This window comes from Bombina bombina, chromosome 7 (genome assembly GCF_027579735.1).
Source record: "Bombina bombina isolate aBomBom1 chromosome 7, aBomBom1.pri, whole genome shotgun sequence".
NCBI classification, from domain to species: Eukaryota; Metazoa; Chordata; class Amphibia; order Anura; family Bombinatoridae; genus Bombina; species Bombina bombina.
In genome coordinates this window covers 367,974,518-367,997,060 of record NC_069505.1, presented here as the reverse complement: position 1 = coordinate 367,997,060, position 22,543 = coordinate 367,974,518, and the positions used below count along the sequence as shown (strand labels likewise).

The following is a 22,543-nucleotide window of genomic DNA, read 5'->3' as shown; positions in this document are numbered from 1 at the left end:
GTGGCTTACATCAACCATCAAGGGGGAACAAGGAGTTCCCTAGCGATGTTAGAAGTCTCAAAGATAATTCGCTGGGCAGAGATTCACTCTTGCCACCTATCAGCTATCCATATCCCAGGTGTAGAGAACTGGGAGGCGGATTTTCTAAGTCGACAGACTTTTCATCCGGGGGAGTGGGAACTCCATCCGGAGGTGTTTGCACAATTGGTTCATCATTGGGGCAAGCCAGAACTGGATCTCATGGCGTCTCTCCAGAACGCCAAACTTCCTTGTTACGGATCCAGGTCCAGTGACCCCAAGGCAACGCTGATAGATGCTCTAGCAGCGCCTTGGTCCTTCAACCTGGCTTATGTGTTTCCACCGTTTCCTCTGCTCCCTCGTCTGATTGCCAAAATCAAGCAGGAGAGAGCATTGGTGATCTTGATAGCGCCTGCGTGGCCACGCAGGACTTGGTATGCAGATCTGGTGGACATGTCATCCTTTCCACCATGGACTCTGCCGCTGAGACAGGACCTTCTACTTCAAGGTCCTTTCAACCATCCAAATCTAATTTCTCTGAGGCTGACTGCCTGGAGATTGAACGCTTGATTTTATCAAAGCGTGGTTTCTCCGAGTCAGTCATTGATACCTTAATTCAAGCACGAAAGCCTGTCACCAGGAAAAACTATCATAAGATATGGCGTAAATATCTTTATTGGTGTGAATCCAAGGGCTACTCATGGAGTAAGGTCAGGATTCCCAGGATATCTTTTCTCCAAGAAGGATTGGAGAAAGGATTATCAGCTAGTTCCTTAAACTGACAGATTTCTGCTCTGTCTATTCTTTTGCACAAGCGTCTGGCAGATGTTCCAGACGTTCAGGCATTTTGTCAGGCTTTAGTTAGGATCAAGCCTGTGTTTAAACCTGTTGCTCCACATTGGAGCTTAAATTTGGTTCTTAAAGTTCTTCAGGGGGTTCCGTTTGAACCTCTTCATTCCATAGATATCAAACTTTTATCTTGGAAAGTTATTTTTTTGGTAGCTATTTCCTCGGCTCGTAGAGTTTCCGAGTTATCTGCCTTACAATGTGATTCTCCTTATCTGATCTTCCATGCAGATAAGGTAGTTCTGCGTACCAAACCTGGGTTTTTACCTAAGGTGGTATCTAATAAGAATATCAATCAGGAGATTGTTGTTCCATCATTGTGTCCTAATCCTTCTTCAAAGAAGTAACGTTTATTACACAATCTTGACGTGGTTCGTGCTTTAAAGTATTATGTACAAGCTACTAAAGATTTTCGTCAAACATCTGCTTTGTTGTCTACTCTGGACAGAGGAGAGGCCAAAAGGCTTCGGCAACCTCTCTTTCGTTTTGGCTAAGAAGCATCCTGAAAGGATTACAGCTCATTCTACTAGAGCTGTGGCTTCCACATGGGCCTTTAAAAATGAGGCTTCTGTTGAACAGATTTGCAAGGCGGCAACTTGGTCTTCGCTTCATACCTTTTCAAAATTCTATAAATTTGATACTTTTGCTTCTTCAGAGGATATTTTTGGGAGAAAGGTTTTACAGGCAGTGGTACCTTCCGTTTAAGTACCTGCCTTGTCCCTCCCTTCATCCGTGTACTTTAGCTTTGGTATTGGTATACCACAAGTATTGGATGATCCGTGGACTGGATACACCTTACAAGAGAAAACATAATTTATGCTTGCCTGATAAATTTATTTATCCAGTCCACGGCCCGCTCTGTCATTTTAAGGCAGGTATTTTTTAATTTTAAACTACAGTCACCACTGCACCCTATGGTTTCTCCTTTCTCTGCTTGTCTTCGGTCGAATGACTGGATATGGCAGTTAGGGGAGGAGCTATATAGCAGCTCTGCTGTGGGTGATCCTCTTGCAACTTCCTGTTGGGAAGGAGAATATCCCATAAGTAATGGATGATCCGTGGACTGGATACACCACAAGAGAAATAAATTTATCAGGTAAGCATAAATTATGTTTTCCTGGTTGTTGGGGATTGAATCTTTATCTGCAAGACTTTGCAGACGTGTGGCATGTCCTCTGTAGACTTAAATACTGCTGTGTTACTTCCTCTGGTATTAATTATACAGACTGGGAAACCCCATCTGTATTTTTTTTTCTGCTCCTGCAATACTTTTGTGACATACTGGAGTTCTCTCCGCTTCTGGAGCGTAGTAGGGCTAAGGTCCTGGAAGACCTGTATGCTTTGTCCCGCATGGGTGATCTCTTGTTTCGCTCTGGCGTGTTTCATGATTTCCTCTTTGTCCTTGAAATGGAGCAATTTAAGAACCATGTCTTTCGGGGGAGCCTTGGGGGGGGGGGGGGGGGGGGTTTGCTCTAAGTGCTCTGTGCGCCCTTTCTATTTTCACGTTTGGTGCATTGTTGTCGTCTTTAATCGTTCTAAATAAAGCCTGTAGGCAGCCTTCTAGTGCAGTCGGGAGAATGGACTCTGGTATTCCACGTATCCTCATATTATTTCTCCTCCCCCGATTGTCCAGATCTTCCACTTTCTCGAGTAAATGGAGAATAGTTTCTTCCTGGGCATAAACCATTTGCGACATGTGTTGTATATCTGCGTCCATGAGGTTATGTCTTTCCTCTAGTGTCGTGACCCTCTGCGTTACACGGGTGACATCTTTTTTCAACTCACCATACCAATTTTTGACCTCTGATATCATTTCTTTAAGGTCTTGCTTTGTGCAGAGTGGTAACAGGTCCTCTTTCGTGAGCCCTGTTGCAGATAAGGCTGTACCGCATGCGTCATCCGGTAGATCCCTTTGCTGATCCATCCCCACTGTTTCAGTTTGGGTGTCAGGTGTAGAATCCACTGGCCTCAGATATTGTTGTAAAGTTTTGGAACGTAGAGTGTTATCTACTCTGTTAAGTCTGCGGCCTGGCATGCTGCCAGCAACCTCCAGTGTGGGACGTATAATAAATTGTTATCTGTGGCTTATTAGTAGAGGCGTTGCTTTTTTTTGTCTTCTCTGCGTGCACCTCCACCAGAGTAAAAGATTTTTAATGGCCCCTTCAATGCAGGATCTGTAATGCTTATTGTAGCTTAATGAGCAGTGTCCCTTAGCGCTTTCAACACAGTGCATTGTTTGTGCAGCTACCTTACTATTAATGGCTGCCTGAAGATTTAGCCGCTGTATTTATATATAATATCTCTTTTTAAACAGGAGGTGCGCAGCCTTTCCTGTCTTTGCGGTGCCTCTGTATGCCGCTCTAGTGCCTTGCAGGGCCCCTCTCCTTCTGTGTGTTACTTGTGCTTTTTCTTTTCCCTTTTCCCCCAACAGTGTGTGTAAACAGTGGGTACTTCCAGTGCATTCCACTCCTATGTCTGCGGTGTCTGATTTGCCTCCACACTTTATGGTGTATCCCTGCGCACCACCGCTCAGGCCGCCTAGCCTGATGTCTCTCCTGCTCAACTCTCGGTCGCTACTCACTCACCGGAATATCCATGGCTCTACGGGGCTGCTTTTTTGTATTTATTTTCCCCCTCCGGCGTGTTCACTGTCGCAGCAGCTTTCTTCAATGCGCAAGGGAGCGCTCACTACCTCCGCCTGGTCCGTGGTCACTGTAGGAACCCGGTAAGGTGCTGCCTGCAGCCTATCTTCCAATATATCGTAAGGGGTCACAAGGGGTCTGACTGCCTAGGGGAATGTTTTGTTGTATATTAAACGGGTATCGTAGGGCTTATACTAGGGCTTTAAGGGACATGGGCCTAGGAGCTCTTACATCACACGGCCATCTTCCTGATCAGCCAGGCTCCGCCCCCCAGGGTCTGGGGTTTTATTCAAATCTATTCATTGTCCCAAAGAAACAAAATTTCATTCAGACCAGTTTTGGATCTAAAAATTTTGAATCGATATTTAAGAGTACTAACTTTCAAAAAGGTGACTATAAGGTCTATTCTGCCTTTAGTTCAGCAAGGGCATTATATGTCCACAATAGACTTACAGGATGCATATCTTCATATTCCGATTCATCCAGATCACTTTCAGTTCCTGAGATTCTCTTTTCTAGACAAGCATTACCAATTTGTTGCTCTTCCTTTTGGCCTAGCGATAGCTCCAAGAATCTTTTTCAAAGGTTCTCGGTGTCCTACTCTCTGTAAACAGAGAGCAGGGTGTTGCAGTGTTTCCTTATTTGGACAATATTTTGGTACGTGCTCAGTCTTTACGTTCTGCAGAATCTACACAAATCAACTACTTCGAAGACATGGTTGGAGGATCAATTTACCGAAAAGTTATTTGATTCCTAAGACAAAGGTAACCTTTTTAGGTTTCTAGATATATTCAATATCCATGACTTGTTTCTAACAGACAAGAGACATTTGAATTGGTTGCAGCCTGTCTGAACCTTCAGTCTGTCATTCCCTTCAGTAGCTATGTGCATGGAAGTTTTTGGTCTCATGACTGCAGCATCGGACACGATTCCCTTTGCTCGTTTTTATATGAGACCTCTTCAGGTTTGTATGCTGAACCAATGGTGCAGGTATTATACATGGATATCACAATTAATATCCTTAAATCCCAATGTTTGATTTTCTCTGACTTGGTGGTTAGATCACCATTGTATAATTCTAGCGGCCTCTTTCGTTCGTCCAACCTGGACTGTGATCACAACAGATGTGAGTCTTTCAGGTTGGGGAGCTGTTTGGGGATCTCTGACAGCACAAGGGATTTGGAAATCTCAAGAGGCGAGATTAACAATAAATATTTTGGAACTCCGTGCGATTCTCAGGGCCTCTTCAGTTTTGGCCTCTGTAGAAGAGAGAACCGTTCATTTGCTTTCAGACAGACAATATCACAACTGTGGCATATGTCAATCATCAGGGTGGGACTCACAGTCCTCAAGCTATGAAAGAAGTATCTTGGTTCCTTGTTTGGGCGGAATCCAGCTCCTGTCTAATTTCTGCAGTTCATATCCCAGGTATAGACAATTGGGAAGCGGATTACCTCAGTCGTCAGACTTTACATCTGGGAGAATGGTCTCTCCACCCAGGTGTGTTTTCTCAAGTTGTTCAGATGTGGGGGCTTCCAGAAAATGATCTGATGGCATCTCATCTAAACAAGAAACTTCCCAGGTACCTATCCAGGAATCTTCAGGCGGAAGCAGTGGATGCGTTGACACTTCCTTGGTGTTATTAACCGTCTTATATTTTCCCGCCTCTAGTTCTTCCAAGAATGATCTCCAAAATCATCATGGAGCAATCATTTGTGCTGCTGGTGGCTCCAGCATGGCCTCACAGGTTTTGGTATGTGGATCTTGTTCGGATGTCCAGTTGCCAACCTTGGCCACTTCCATTAAGGCCAAACTTTCTATCTCAAGGTCCAATTTTCCATCAGAATCTCAAATCATTAAATTTGAAGGTATGGAAATTGAACGCTTAGTCATAGAGGTTTTTCTGACTCTGTGATTAATACTATGTTACAGGCTCGTAAATCTCTTTCTAGAAAGATTTATTATAGAGTTGGGAAGACTTACATTTCATGGTGTTCTTCTCATAAATTCTCTTGGCATTCTTTTAGAATTCCTAGAATCTTAGTTTCTTCAGGATGGTTTGGATAAAGGTTTGTCTCCAAGTTCCTTGAAAGGACAAATCTTTGCAGTTTTTATTTCACAGAAAGATTGTTAAATTTCCTGATATTCATTGTTTTGTGCAGGCTTTGGTTCGTATCAAGCCTGTCATTAAATCAATCTCTCCTCCTTAGAGTCTTTGGTTTTGAAGGCTTTACAGGCTCCTCCGTGCTTATGCATTCTTTGGACATTAAACTACTTTCTTGGAAAGTGTTGTTTCTTTTGCCCATCTCTTCTGCTAGAAGAGCTTCTGAATTATCCGCTCTCTTGTAAATCTCCTTTTCTAATTTTTCATCAGGATAAGGCAGTTTTGTGGACTTTATTTAAATTCTTACCTAAGGTTGTGAATTCTAACAACATTAATAGAGAAATTGTTGTTCCTTCCTTGTGTCCTAATCCTAAGAATTCTTTGGAGAGATCTTTACATTGTTTGGATGTGGTGAGAGCTCTGAAATATTATGTTGAAGCTACTAAAGATTTCAGGAAGACTTCTAGTCTATTTCTTTCATGTAATTAGCAAGAGTCCATGAGCTAGTGACGTATGGGATATACATTCCTACCAGGAGGGGCAAGGTTTCCCAAACCTCAAAATGCCTACAAATACACCCCTCACCACACCCACAATTCAGTTTTACAAACTTTGCCTCCGATGGAGGTGGTGAAGTAAGTTTGTGCTAGATTCTACGTTGATATGCGCTCCGCAGCAAGTTGGAGCCCGGTTTTCCTCTCAGCGTGCAGTGAATGTCAGAGGGATGTGAGGAGTATTGCCTATTTGAATGCAGTGATCTCCTTCTAAGGGGTCTATTTCATAGGTTCTCTGTTATCGGTCGTAGAGATTCATCTCTTACCTCCCTTTTCAGATCGACGATATACTCTTATATATACCATTACCTCTGCTGATTCTCGTTTCAGTACTGGTTTGGCTATCTACTATATGTAGATGAGTGTCCTGGGGTAAGTAAATCTTATTTTTTGTGACACTCCTAGCTATGGTTGGGCACTTTGTTTATAAAGTTCTAAATATATGTATTCAAACATTTATTTGCCTTGACTCAGAATGTTCAACTTTCCTTATTTTTCAGACAGTCAGTTTCATATTTGGGATAATGCATTTTAATTTAACATTTTTCTTACCTTAAAATTTGACTTTTTCCCTGTGGGCTGTTAGGCTCGCGGGGGCTGAAAATGCTTCATTTTATTGCGTCATTCTTGGCGCGGACTTTTTTGGCGCAAAAATTCTATTTCCGTTTCCGGAAGTTGCGTCACTTTTTGACGTTATTTTGCGCCAAAAATGTCGGCGTTCCGGATGTGGCGTCATTTTTGGCGCCAAAAAGCATTTAGGCGCCAAATAATGTGGGCGTCTTATTTGGCGCGAAAAAATATGGGCGTCACTCTTGTCTCCACATTATTTAAGTCTCATTTTTTATTGCTTCTGGTTGCTAGAAGCTTGTTCTTTGGCATTTTTTCCCATTCCTGAAACTGTCATTTAAGGAATTTGATCAATTTTGCTTTATATATATGTTGTTTTTTCTCTTACATATTGCAAGATGTCTCACGTTGCATCTGAGTCAGAAGATACTACAGGAAAATCGCTGTCAAGTGCTGAATCTACCAAAGCTAAGTGTATCTGCTGTAAACTTTTGGTAGCTATTTCTCCAGCTGTTGTTTGTATTGATTGTCATGACAAACTTGTTAAAGCAGATAATATTTCCTTTAGTAAAGTACCATTGCCTGTTGCAGTTCCTTCAACATCTAAGGTGCTGAATGTTCCTGATAATATAAGAGATTTTGTTTCTGAATCCATAAAGAAGGCTATGTCTGTTATTTCTCCTTCTAGTAAACATAAAAAATCTTTTAAAACTTCTCTCCCTACAGATGAATTTTTAACTGAACATCATCATTCTGATTCTGATGATTCCTCTGGTTCAGAGGATTCTGTCTCAGAGGTTGATGCTGATAAATCTTCATATTTATTTAAAATGGAATTTATTCGTTCTTTGCTTAAAGAAGTCCTAATTGCTTTAGAAATAGAGGATTCTGGTCCTCTTGATACTAAATCTAAACGTTTAAATAAGGTTTTTAAAACTCCTGTAGTTATTCCAGAAGTTTTTCCTGTCCCTGATGCTATTTCTGTTAATTCATTTACTACTCCTAAACGTTTTAAGCAATTATATCCTGTGCCGCCTGACAGATTAGAATTTTGGGACAAGATCCCTAAAGTTGATGGGGCTATTTCTACCCTTGCTAAACGTACTACTATTCCTACGTCAGATGGTACTTCGTTTAAGGATCCTCTAGATAGGAAAATGGAGTCCTTTCTAAGAAAAGCTTATCTGTGTTCAGGTAATCTTCTTAGACCTGCTATATCTTTGGCTGATGTTGCTGCAGCTTCAACTTTTTGGTTGGAAACTTTAGCGCAACAAGTAACACATCGTGATTCTCATGATATTATTATTCTTCTTCAGCATGCTAATAATTTTATCTGTGATGCCATTTTTGATATTATCAGAGTTGATGTCAGGTTTATGTCTCTAGCTATTTTAGCTAGAAGAGCTTTATGGCTTAAAACTTGGAATGCTGATATGGCTTCTAAATCAACTTTACTTTCCATTTCTTTCCAGGGTAACAAATTATTTGGTTCTCAGTTGGATTCCATTATTTCAACTGTTACTGGTGGGAAAGGAACTTTTTTACCACAGGATAAAAAATCTAAAGGTAAAAACAGGGCTAATAATCGTTTTCGTTCCTTTCGTTTCAACAAAGAACAAAAGCCTGATCCTTCATCCTCAGGAGCAGTTTCAGTTTGGAGACCATCTCCAGTCTGGAATAAATCCAAGCCAGCTAGAAAGGCAAAGCCTGCTTCTAAGTCCACATGAAGGTGCGGCCCTCATTCCAGCTCAGCTGGTAGGGGGCAGGTTACGTTTTTTCAAGGAAATTTGGATCAATTCTGTTCACAATCTTTGGATTCAGAGCATTGTTTCAGAAGGGTACAGAATTGGTTTCAAGTTGAGACCTCCTGCAAAGAGATTTTTTCTTTCCCGTGTCCCAGCAAATCCAGTAAAAGCTCAAGCATTTCTGAAATGTGTTTCAGATCTAGAGTTGACTGGAGTAATTATGCCAGTTCCAGTTCCGGAACAGGGGATGGGGTTTTATTCAAATCTCTTCATTGTACCAAAGAAGGAGAATTCCTTCAGACCAGTTCTGGATCTAAAAATATTGATTCGTTATGTAAGGATACCAACGTTCAAGATGGTAACTGTAAGGACTATCTTACCTTTTGTTCAGCAAGGGAATTATATGTCCACAATAGATTTACAGGATGCATATCTGCATATTCCGATTCATCCAGATCACTATCAGTTTCTGAGATTCTCTTTCCTAGACAAGCATTACCAGTTTGTGGCTCTGCCGTTTGGCCTAGCTACAGCTCCAAGAATTTTTACAAAGGTTCTCGGTGCCCTGCTGTCTGTAATCAGAGAACAGGGTATTGTGGTATTTCCTTATTTGGACGATATTTTGGTACTTGCTCAGTCTTTACATTTAGCAGAATCTCATACGAATCGACTTGTGTTGTTTCTTCAAGATCATGGTTGGAGGATCAATTTACCAAAAAGTTCTTTGATTCCTCAGACAAAGGTAACCTTTCTGGGTTTCCAGATGGATTCAGTGTCCATGACTCTGTCTTTAACAGACAAGAGACGTTTAAAATTGATTACAGCTTGTCGAAACCTTCAGTCTCAATCATTCCCTTCGGTAGCCTTATGCATGGAAATTCTAGGTCTTATGACTGCTGCATCGGACGCGATCCCCTTTGCTCGTTTTCACATGCGACCTCTTCAGCTCTGTGTGCTGAAGCAATGGTGCAAGGATTACACGAAGATATCTCAATTAATATCTTTAAAACCGATTGTTCGACACTCTCTAACATGGTGGACAGATCACCATCGTTTAATTCAGGGGGCTTCTTTTGTGCTTCCGACCTGGACTGTAATTTCAACAGATGCAAGTCTCACAGGTTGGGGAGCTGTGTGGGGATCTCTGACGGCACAAGGAGTTTGGGAATCTCAGGAGGTGAGATTACCGATCAATATTTTGGAACTCCGTGCAATTTTCAGAGCTCTTCAGTTTTGGCCTCTTCTGAAGAGAGAATCGTTCATTTGTTTTCAGACAGACAATGTCACAACTGTGGCATACATCAATCATCAAGGAGGGACTCACAGTCCTCTGGCTATGAAAGAAGTATCTCGAATTTTGGTTTGGGCGGAATCCAGCTCCTGTCTAATCTCTGCGGTTCATATTCCAGGTGTAGACAATTGGGAAGCGGATTATCTCAGTCGCCAAACGTTGCATCCGGGCGAATGGTCTCTTCACCCAGAGGTATTTCTTCAGATTGTTCAAATGTGGGAACTTCCAGAAATAGATCTGATGGCGTCCCATCTAAACAAGAAACTTCCCAGGTATCTGTCCAGATCCCGGGATCCTCAGGCGGAGGCAGTGGATGCATTATCACTTCCTTGGAAGTATCATCCTGCCTATATCTTTCCGCCTCTAGTTCTTCTTCCAAGAGTAATCTCCAAGATTCTGAAGGAATGCTCGTTTGTTCTGCTGGTAGCTCCGGCATGGCCTCACAGGTTTTGGTATGCGGATCTTGTCTGGATGGCCTCTTGCCAACCGTGGACTCTTCCGTTAAGACCAGACCTTCTGTCACAAGGTCCTTTTTTCCATCAGGATCTGAAATCCTTAAATTTAAAGGTATGGAGATTGAACGCTTGATTCTTGGTCAAAGAGGTTTCTCTGACTCTGTGATTAATACTATGTTACAGGCTCGTAAATCTGTATCTCGAGAGATATATTATAGAGTCTGGAAGACTTATATTTCTTGGTGTCTTTCTCATCATTTTTCCTGGCATTCTTTTAGAATACCGAGAATTTTACAGTTCCTTAAGGATGGTTTAGATAAGGGTTTGTCCGCAAGTTCTTTGAAAGGACAAATCTCTGCTCTTTCTGTTCTTTTTCACAGAAAGATTGCTATTCTTCCTGATATTCATTGTTTTGTACAAGCTTTGGTTCGTATAAAACCTGTCATTAAGTCAATTTCTCCTCCTTGGAGTTTGAATTTGGTTCTGGGAGCTCTTCAAGCTCCTCCGTTTGAACCTATGCATTCATTGGACATTAAATTACTTTCTTGGAAAGTTTTGTTCCTTTTGGCCATCTCTTCTGCCAGAAGAGTTTCTGAATTATCTGCTCTTTCTTGTGAGTCTCCTTTTCTGATTTTTCATCAGGATAAGGCGGTGTTGCGAACTTCTTTTGAATTTTTACCTAAAGTTGTGAATTCCAACAACATTAGTAGAGAAATTGTGGTTCCTTCATTATGTCCTAATCCTAAGAATTCTAAGGAGAAATCGTTGCATTCTTTGGATGTTGTTAGAGCTTTGAAATATTATGTTGAAGCTACGAAATCTTTTCGTAAGACTTCTAGTCTATTTGTTATCTTTTCCGGTTCTAGAAAAGGCCAGAAAGCTTCTGCCATTTCTTTGGCATCTTGGTTGAAATCTTTAATTCATCTTGCCTATGTTGAGTCGGGTAAAACTCCGCCTCAGAGAATTACAGCTCATTCTACTAGGTCAGTTTCTACTTCCTGGGCGTTTAGGAATGAAGCTTCGGTTGACCAGATCTGCAAAGCAGCGACTTGGTCCTCTTTGCATACTTTTACTAAATTCTACCATTTTGATGTATTTTCTTCTTCTGAAGCAGTTTTTGGTAGAAAAGTACTTCAGGCAGCGGTTTCAGTTTGAATCTTCTGCTTATGTTTTTCGTTAAACTTTATTTTGGGTGTGGATTATTTTCAGCAGGAATTGGCTGTCTTTATTTTATCCCTCCCTCTCTAGTGACTCTTGTGTGGAAAGATCCACTTCTTGGGTAGTCATTATCCCATACGTCACTAGCTCATGGACTCTTGCTAATTACATGAAAGAAAACATAATTTATGTAAGAACTTACCTGATAAATTCATTTCTTTCATATTAGCAAGAGTCCATGAGGCCTGCCCTTTTTTTGTGGTGGTTATGATTTTGTATAAAGCACAATTATTCCAATTCCTTATTTTATATGCTTTCGCACTTTTTTTCTTATCACCCCACTTCTTGGCTATTCGTTAAACTGAATTGTGGGTGTGGTGAGGGGTGTATTTGTAGGCATTTTGAGGTTTGGGAAACTTTGCCCCTCCTGGTAGGAATGTATATCCCATACGTCACTAGCTCATCGACTCTTGCTAATATGAAAGAAATGAATTTATCAGGTAAGTTCTTACATAAATTATGTTTTTTTATCTTTTCTGGTTCTAGTAAAGGTCAGAAGTCTTCTGCCGTTTCTTTGGTTTCGTGGTTAAAACTTTTGATTCATCAAACCTTTTTGGAGTCGGGTCAAGACCGCCTCAGAGAATTACAGCTCATTCTACTAGTTCAGTTTCCACTTCCTGGGCTTTTAAGAATGAAGCTTCAGTTGATCAGATTTGCAAAGCTGCTACTTGGTCTTCTTTGCATACATTTACTAAATTCTACCATTGTGATGTATTTGCTTCTTCGGAAGCAGTTTTTGGTAGAAGAGTTCTTCAGGCAACTGTTTCAGTTTGATTCTTCTGCTTTTGATTTGTTTTTTTCCTTTAATTTATGAGAATAAACTTATATTTTGGGTTGTGGATTATTTTTTCCAGCGGAAAAAGGCTGTTTTTATTTTTATCCCTCCCTCTCTAGTGACTCTTGCGTGGAGTTCCACATCTTGGGTATTGCTATCCCATACGTCACTAGCTCATGGACTCTTGCCAATTACGTGAAATAAAACATAATTTATGTAAGACCTTACCTGATAAATTCATTTCTTTCATATTGGCAAGAGTCCATGAGGCCGACCCTTTTTTTATGGTGAATATGATTTTTTTTGTATAAAGCACAATTATTTCCAAATTCTTTTGTTGATGCTTTATTAATCCTTTCTTTATCACCCCACTTCTTGGCTATTCGTTAAACTGAATTGTGGGTGTGGTGAGGGGTGTATTTATAGGCATTTTGAGGTTTGGGAAACTTTGCCCCTCCTGGTAGGATTGTATATCCCATACGTCATTAGCTCATGGACTCTTGCCAATATGAAATAAATTAATTTATCAGGTAAGTTCTTACATAAAGTATGTTTTTGAAATAAAGATAGCAAGAGAACAAAGAAAAATTTATAATAGGAGTAAATTAGAAAGTTGTTTAAAATTGACTGCTCTATCTTAATCATTAAAGAAAAAAAAATTGGGTTTAGTATCCCTTTAAGGTTACTTGATACAATATTGTTATATATTATGTTATATTTTGCATGCCCTTTTTGTAATATTATTAAAGATGAATAAATATAAAAAAAGAGTACTAGAAAATATCACATGAGCATCTCTGTATAAAAAATAAGTTGCAGCTTTGTATTAGTTTCCAGCAATCCTTTTATAGCACTATCACTGCTCTTCCCTCAAAAAGCTAACACTGTACCCACTTCTCTATCTTGTCCATATACAATCTTCCTCTTTTCTTCTGCTTTGTTTTGCAGCTCAATGTTCTTGTAATGTTGAACTCCTGTCTAAGTTTACCTATATCTTCCCTTGATAGCTGGTGAATGCATACGTCATGACAAGCCGAGAGCCTCCTCTAAACAACGCTGCATGTCGTCTCCTCCTAGACATCATGCCAGGGCTGGAAACCGCTGTTGTGTTCCAGGAGAAGGTCTGAGCACACATGATTTATTTTGCAGGCTACACAGCATTGCAGGATAGTCTAGGGGACCTACAACATCTATGTAAAGGTTACAATAATTCAAAGTGTTTTATTTTTAGAGGTACTTGCTGGGAAAGGAACACTGGAAATTAGTGGTTTAGTCCATAAATACCCTTTAAGTTTTTTTGTTTCTCACTCGGTCATCATACACAACTTAGGTGATTGCTTCTCTGTACAGATACTTAATGTTTTATCTTGGCTTTAGGAGGGAATTGTGGAGAACCTCTTTAAGTGGGCACGGGAAGCTGATCAGCCACTGCGTACCTATTCTATAGGGCTACTTGGAGGGGCAATGGAAAACCAAGACATTGCGGCAAACTACAGGGATGAAAACTCACAGATGGTAAAGTGATGATGCTTTGTATGTTTGTGCTTATGAGAGTGATGGAATGACTGGTGGATAGGTAGACTAACAGATAGTAAAGTGAGTGAGAAATAGAGACGTGTGTATGTAAGGGATTCTTTGGAATGCTTGGAAATCCTTTGGCATTGACATCCACTCAAAATTTACATTAACTCTTCTGTCTTCTAACCACTGCAGGTGGCTTTGGTTCTTCGTAGGTTGCGAGAGCTGCAATCTCAGGATGCCACATGTAAACTAGAAACAAAGCGCCAAAGTCCACGCAAACCTCTTGGCGATCCCCTTCTTCCTCTAGATGAAGAAGCAGTGGACATGGACTACGGGGAAACTCCATTGGATACAGGGCCCCAAGATGCACAGATAAAACTGTCCTTTCACTTGGAAACCACCCCAATGTCAGGGGCTGTGATAAACTCTGTGGGGAGCAGCTTCTCACGCAGGACAAAACCGGATGCAGATCCTCACCGCAAAATAAAGCACAAGCTTAGTTTCGCTGACACAGAGCGAGCAACTAGTGAGTTATCCAACAGCAGCTGGTCAGAGATGTCTGTATGGGTCATTGGCACAAATTACAGCCTTTTCCCTTTAACACCAGCGATTGAGCAAAGGCTGATTCTCCAGTATCTCACCCCACTTGGAGAGTATCAGGAGGTGAGTTGTTGAGAGATTAACGATTAGCTTGGGGGAAATCCGGGGTGGATAAGTGAAGTGTATCAGTACAGAATGCATGTTCAGAAAGGGTGGTAGGATCTGTTATTGTTGGAAATATTTTAAAGTGTCATCCTTCCTCTCTCCAATTTATCCATCAGCTGCTCCCCATCTTTATGCAAATGGGTTCCCGCGAACTAATGATGTATTACATTGATCTAAAGCGTACCAATGACGTACTGCTCACCTTCGAAGCCCTCAAGGTACAGTAAGAGCAGAGAATACTCTGCCGTCCCCAACAGGTCTATTTTCCCTTTCTGCCTTCTGCTTCTTACTCTCTCTTGTATTGTTACACAGCACCTGGCCTCTCTTCTCCTTCACAACAAGTTTGCAGCAGAGTTTGTTGCTCATGGAGGTGTCCAGAAGTTGCTGGAGATTCCTCGGCCTTCTATGGCGGCCACTGGAGTGTCTATGTGTTTATACTATTTGTCCTACAATCAGGATGCAATGGAGAGGGTGAGTAGGGATGTGGAGCCACTCTATTAAGTGCCTAGACCATGAGAGGGGGTGGGGGGGAGAATTACTTTTCCTGGCTTTTTATATATACAAAGCAAATCAGAGAAAGTAAGGTTTATATACTGTAGTTGTATTTACTTTAACATGTATTACAGTCCGTTAGGATTGGTTCAACAAATGTACTAATAACACATATAGGTCCAGAAAGGAACCCCTTGCATAGGAGAAAGACTTGCTCGTTATCCAAGAAGGTATAATATTGGAGACAATGTTGCTTTTTAACTTACGCCTCTATTCTGGGAGTCATTCCCAAACTGCACTCTTAGCTTGCTTGACATTCACTTTAAAAGTGATAAATATCCATTAGTTACTTATAACATACTGTGCCTCTTAAATCAAGACACTGGATTCAGCAAACATTGATAACGCCTCGGCCGGCAACAATAGGGATACTTAAAAATGTGAATGTTACACAAGAAATGGAGCAACAAGCGGTAGTGAGACCTAAGAAACAGAGAACACCTACAAACAGACCAACAGGGACAAAATATGCACCAACAGCATTGAACACACAGGGACCACCTATATCAGACATAGAACAGGTTTTTCCCATGAATCTGGCCCTGTCATCAATTCCCATAGAACAGAAAACTCAGGATAGGTACCCACTACGGGGGCTACAAGCCCAAAGCAAGTACAAATAGGTAATGTGATAAATTTATCATATAAAGATTTGACCAAGGAGCAGCTAAAAGTCTTGGGATATGGTCTTACATTTGCCCCCACTGGTGAGTTTGAAGTCTTTCAGACAATGATCAATGTAAATAGTTTAATTGGAAATATAACCCTGAAAAAACATTTTTCAGGTAAGGAGGACGCGGACTACACACCACTGGTGAATGATGTTTCTAACATCAATAGGGAGATGCAAAGGTTAACTTTTATGGATAAATGTGATGCTACGGCTCTGCAAGAACTACAGTTTGAGACTGATTGTCAGGGCAGAATTACTAAGGGTACATCTATGAAACTAAAATCTAAATTCTATCCTATTCACTCCAGAGGAGATATTATAAAAACTTTTCCCAACCAAATTGAGAAAGATTTGATAATTCTAAAGACTACAGGGAGTACCTTTAAACACAACATAACAAACAAGGAAAGAATAGCCCTGAAACAATTACAGGAAGATAATAACATTGTCATTAAGAATGTAGATAAGGGGGGCACGGTTGTAATAATGGATAAGACGACATATATAGAGGAAGCTCTTAGACAGTTGAACAACACGGATAATTACATGATATTACCAGGGGACCCCACTTTGAGGTTCAAAGAGGAGTTGTGTCATCCTTGGATGAGGGGATGGAACAGGGGTACATTGATGCAAAAACAGCTGAATATCTACTTGTGGAAAAATCTAAGAATATCCCTGTTTCACCATCTCCCCAAGGTTCATAAATCCTTAAGTAAAGTTACAAGATCGCCCAATAGTAAGTGGAATCGGGTCATTGTTTGAGCATTTGTCCCAATTGCTCGACTCCATGTTACAACCCTTTGTAATTTCTATGCCCTCATACATAAGACACCAAACACGTGTTGAATTTAATGCAAAGCATTAAATGGGAAGACAATTTCTGCTTGGTCACGGTAGATGCCATATCGTATTCATCAATACCTCATGAGGAGGCTATTAAAGCGATAGTTTTATTTAAGCAAATATTCAGAATATTCATATGGGTTTCAGGATTGTTATTCAGGTCACTAGATTCCTCCTTACCCACAATATTTTTCAGTTCCAAGATGTCTGTCTTGAAACAGTGATGGGGGTCAGATTTGCCCCCTCGCACACAGCCTATTTTTAGGTTGGTTGGAATACTTCCACATCTTTGGAGATAGAAACACATACAAAAATGAGATTCACATATATGGCAGATACATTGATTATCTCCTCTTTATATGGAAGGGGAGAGAACAGGATGTTGCTTCTTTTGGTAACATGCTCAACAATAACCAAATTGGTCTTAGTTTCACTTTTGAGACCAATTGTGAGAAAATTAACTATTTGGATGTTACCTTGATTGGCTCTAAAGAGAAGGTGCTAACTTAGATTTATAGGAAACCCATCTCTGGAAATTCCTTGCTTCATGGAAAAAGTTTCCACCCTAAATACACAGCTGCAGCAGTAGCAAAAGGGGAATTTGTATGTTTAAAATACAGCTGCACTGAACCAAATGACTCTGGCCATGAAGCAAACGAATTGGAACATTGACTGAGAGAGAGGGGTTACTCTACTAAGACCATCTGTATTGCAAGAAAACAGGTAGAGGGAATACAAAGGCCTTCCCTTTTGGGAGATAAAAAAAAGACAAGTACAAACCTTTCAAAGATGTGAACTTTGTCACTAGTTATAGTGTACAGTTTCCTCAAATTTCACAAATAATATGGAAACATTTTCACATCCTGGAAGTGGATGATAAACTGATAGAATTGGCTAAGAATTGTGTTAGATGTAGTTCCAAAAAATGCTCCACATTGGGGTCCTTACTGTCTCTCAACTTATTAAAAACCATCAGGGCATCAGCTTGGTTGACCAGCACAGGCATGTACAACTGTGGCCACAGGAAGTGCAGGACTTGTGAATTTCTGGATAGAACAAAAACTTTCACCTCACATACAACAGGGGAAGAATTTAGGATAAAATCATGCATGAATTGTATGTCAACCGAGGTCATCTATATGCTGAGATGCCAAACTTGTGAAGTTCAATATATAGGACTCACCTCAAGAGACATAAAATCACGTATGAGGGAACATCTGTCTACAATCTCACGAGGAAGATCCACTACATTATTAGTACGACACTTTGTAGAAAGACATAAGGGAGAAATACACACACTAAGGTGGTGTGCAATAGAAAAAGTCAAGTTGCCCAAGAGAGTGAGAGATCTGGAAAAATTTCTAGCCAAACGGGAGGCCTACTGGATGTTCAGGCTTAGAACCAGGCATCCAGAGGGCTTCAACTCCAGATATGACCTAATAAATAATTGGGAGTAGCTTTGTATACTGGTTTTAGGTAGTTTTCTCAGTGTTGGCCAAACATATATTTTTTGGTTTCCATCCCACCTCTTCCAACCCTTTCCCATCCCCCCCTTCACAATCTCCTTGCCCTTCACCTCTTCCAGTTACATATCTCCTGATTTTCTAGATCTCTACAGTTTAGTATTATACTTATTTTTATTGAGTAATATACTCTAATTTTCTTCAGCCCAGGTGTACATACTAGCCCCCACTAAGTCCCATTTATACACAGAAGATACAGGGTACTGTCCCTATATACAGGGTTCTACATTTATTACGCTTCCTTTAGCATATCCTAATCATATCATCGCATATTTGTATATACTATGTTTCCCCTTGATATAGGTTAATCTGTATAGCCATAGGTGTATTCAGTCAGGCATTTGCATGTATTTCAACTGAAGTGACTCACACTGACATTGAGGATTGTTGTTCTCAATTACAAATAATATTTATCTATGTTATCAGCCAGTTCTAACATTGTATAGACAGTCCTTGTATTGGCACTATATCTCTAAGGGCATGAACAATAGCGAGGGGAGGAGCTTATGATTATCCAATCATTTTTACCTTTTAGGTCTTTTTAAACACAGTGGTGATGGCATCTAATTAGGCTATGATTACGGCATTTTGCCGAAACGCGTAAGCCCTTTTTGCTACGCTCCTCTATGCTACTTATTGTATGGGAGCCTGCTGTCCTATATTTTTAAATGATTTACAATAAAGTTGAATTTTTTACAGAATGAGCGGTGGTGAATTTTCCTTCCTATCTTTGTGATTTTTATATATACATGCATAGGTTGACAAAGCGCCCATTACTTTGCATATTTGCAAATTAAGGAGCAAATCACTTTTTGTTTGAGTATAGAGAATATCCTATTTCACGGTAAATGTCAATTGACCCCCTCTGTATGTTACAGCTTTAGTTTATGGTAATAAATATGGGAGGACCCAAAGGTTTATCTTTATCTCTGCCAGAATCTCCTCGTTTAACCCCTTAATGACCACAACACTTTTCCATTTTCTGTCCGTTTGGGACCAAGGCTATTTTTACATTTTTGCGGTGTTTGTGTTTAGCTGTAATTTTCCTCTTACTCATTTACTGTACCCACACATATTATATACCATTTTCTCGCCATTAAATGGACTTTCTAAAGATACCGTTATTTTCATCATAGCTTATAATTTACTATAAAAAAATTTAATAAAATATGAGTAAAAATGGAAAAAAACACACTTTTTCTAACTTTGACCCCCAAAATCTGTTACATATCTACAACCACCAAAAAACACCTATGCTAAATAGTTTCTAAATTTTGTCCTGAGTTTAGAAATACCAAATGTTTACATGTTTTTTGCTTTTTTTTCAAGTTATAGGGCTATAAATACAAGTAGCACTTTGCTATTTCCAAACCATTTTCTTTCAAAATTAGCGCTAATTACATTAGAACACTAATATCTTTCAGGAATCCCCTGAATATCCATTGACATGTATATATTTTTTTGTAGTAGACATCCCAAAGTATTGATCTATTGTTCACTTTTTCACAAATTTTTTCACAATTTTAGGTTTCTCACTGAAATCATTTACAAACAGCTTGTGCAATTATGGCACAAATGGTTGTAAATGCTTCTCTGGGATCCCCTTTGTTCAGAAATAGCAGACATATATGGCTTTGGCATTGCTTTTTGGTAATTAGAAGGCCGCTAAATGCCGCTGCGCACCAGACATGTATTATGCCCAGCAGTGCAGGGGTTAATTAGGGAGCTTGTAGGGAGCTTGTAGGGTTAATTTTAGCTTTAGTGTAGTAGACAACCCAAAGTATTGATCTAGGCCCATTTTGGTATATTTCATGCCACCATTTTACCACCAAATGCGATCAAATAATAAAAAAAAACACGTTAATTTTTTCACAATTTTAGGTTTCTCACTGGAATTATTTACAAACAGCTTGTGCAACTATGGCACAAATGTTTGTAAATGCTTCTCTGGGATCCCCTTTGTTCAGAAATAGCAGACATATGACTTTGGCGTTGCTTTCTGGTAATTAGAAGGCTGCTAAATGCTGCTGCGCATCACACGTGTATTATGGCTAGCAGTGAAGGGGTTAATTAGGTAGTTTGTAGGGAGCTTGCAGGGTTAATTTTAGCTTTAGTGTAGAGATCAGCCTCCCACCTGACACATCAGACCCCCTGATACCTCCCAAACAGCTCCCTTCCCTCCCCCACCCCACAATTGTCCCCGCCATCTTAAGTACTGGCAGAAAGTCTGCCAGTACTAAAATAAAAGGTTTTTTTGTTATTGCTTTTTTTTTATTTTTTCAAGCATATTTACATATGCTGTGGTGTAGCATTCCCCCCCCCCCCCCCCCCCAAAACAGCTCTCTAATCCTCCCCATCTGCCTTATTGGGGGCCATCTTGGGTACTGGCAGCTGTCTGCCAGTACCCATTTTGCAAAATAAAAAGTTTTTTTTTTTGTTTTCTGTAGTGTAGCTTCCCCCCCACAGAACAACCCCCACCACCTGCCTGATCTTTTTTTTTTTCAACTTTTTTTCCCCTTTTCTGTCAATTTTACTGCAACTTTTTCTGTAGTGCGTTTCCCACCCGCTCCCTCCCTGTGCACGCCCCCACCCTCCCCGTGCACGCCCCCACCCTCCCCGTGCACGCGCCCGTGTCCGTGCGTGCCCCTGGACATCCCCGCCCCCCTCAGCATCATCCAGGGCCATCGATGGCCGCCACCCGCCTCCCACACCGGCTCCCACCCACCAACGAACCTAGCCGTTAATGTCCGGTGCAGAGAGGGCCACAGAGTGGCTCTCTCTGCATCAGATGGCTAAAAATGGTTATTGCAGGATGCCTCAATATCGAGGCATCACTGCAATAACCGGAAAGCAGCTGGAACCGAGCAGGATCGCTTCCAGCTGCTTTCCACACCGAGGACGTGCAGGGTACGTCCTCAGGCATTAACAGTTTATTTTTTGAGGACGTACCCTGCACGTCCTCGGTCGTTAAGGGGTTAAATAAGGAGCAATATGATGTCCTAAATATCCTGTGGGCAATATGAAAATGCCAATTATTTAAACCATTATTATTTAAACAATTATACATCAACTTTCAAATGCTAAAAGGAGGAGTACTGAGTTTGTCTATATTTCAGCCCAAACTAAATTTGTTCATCCATGAGACCACTTAATTTAAATGTAATGCGTTTCTCTTTTAAATAAAGAATAAAATAGTCCTCTACATCCAGGTTCTTCATGTGCAGAGTTTAGGAACCACTTACAGACCAGATTTCCAGCGTATCTGAAAAATAGTGCAGGTGATATAATCAGTTGCTCAGTAACCATGGTTACCAAGATGCTCTTTTCCATGGTAGCACTAAAAATCTAGTAGTCGGTCCTGAGGACAAGATTGGGGGGAGAAAACTGACCTGCATCTAGAGGACCATATTAGCTATCAGAAACTCTAATCTTTATTATAAGAGTTGCTCAACTGTGTTGTCTTTATTTAAGAGACAACACAGCTCTTATTGAGCAGCTCTTATTGTAAAGATTAGAGTCTCTTAGAGTCATAATTTTCTTATGGACAATAAAGTCAACATTAAACTTGTGATCTAGATCACGTATACAATTTTAAACAACTTTCCAATTTACTTCTGTTATCTGCTTTGCTTTATTCTCATGTATATGTAGGGTCAGGAGCAGCATTTCACTACCTGATGTGTTCAGTTAGTTCCCAGTGGTGCATTGCTGCCTCTTGAACAAAGGATACCAAGATATTGAAGCATCTTGGTAAAGAAAATAAATTGCAAAGTTGTTTAAATTTGTATGTGTTATCGCAATCAGAAAATAAACATTGCGTTTTCTTTCCTAAGACATGGAGAGTCCACAACGTCATTCCAATTACTAGTGGGATATTCAACTCCCGGACAGCAGGAGGAGGCAAAGAGCATCCCAGCAAAGCTGTTAATTGCAACTGCCTTACCCATAACCCCCAGTAATTTATTTTGCCTCTGTCAATGGAGGTTGCACAAAGTTGGTGTCTGAAGATTTTAATCCTTTTATGGGTACTTTTCCCTGCAAGCAAGGATTGGGGTCTAGCTGTGTCCATGTCAATCTCTTGAGTAAGAGTATTGGTGGCTTTTAGCAGTTAAAAGGCGGCAAGGAAGTCTTTGCTTTACTTTTAACACCTTGCTACCCCTTTGCAGAAAGTCAGTTAGTTACTCTGCTCTTTCTTTTTCTACAGGTATATGACCGGAGTAAAGTGCCTGTCACGCCTAAGGATCAGCATCCATCATGCAATTAAATCTAAGGTAAGTGTTTTTGTCTTCTAGGTACAGAAGGATACCAGCACTTAGTAGGTTAATCCTCTTTTCAGATCCTTAATTTGGGACTTAATACTTCTAATTAGTTGAGTCATTTTAGGACATGACACTTAGGTTTATGAGTCAGTTCATATGGGCATTTTCACTTGGCTAGGGAGTTTAAGGGTTAATAATAAAGGATTCTTTGTTAGATACTTAACATTTTATTATGCTTCTAGGAGGCTT

General features: G+C 40.4%; 1 protein-coding gene across 1 annotated transcript in view; it reads left to right on the top strand.

Annotated features, from left to right (window-relative positions):
- Positions 1 to 22,543, top strand: part of DCAF1 (DDB1 and CUL4 associated factor 1) — a 638,093-nt gene that overhangs the window by 342,196 nt on the left and 273,354 nt on the right. The window contains exons 5-9 of the mRNA XM_053721062.1: positions 13,223 to 13,336; positions 13,593 to 13,730; positions 13,929 to 14,399; positions 14,558 to 14,659; positions 14,754 to 14,912. Of these exons, the coding sequence (XP_053577037.1) occupies positions 13,223 to 13,336; positions 13,593 to 13,730; positions 13,929 to 14,399; positions 14,558 to 14,659; positions 14,754 to 14,912 (984 nt within the window). The remainder of the gene's footprint in view (positions 1 to 13,222; positions 13,337 to 13,592; positions 13,731 to 13,928; positions 14,400 to 14,557; positions 14,660 to 14,753; positions 14,913 to 22,543) is intronic.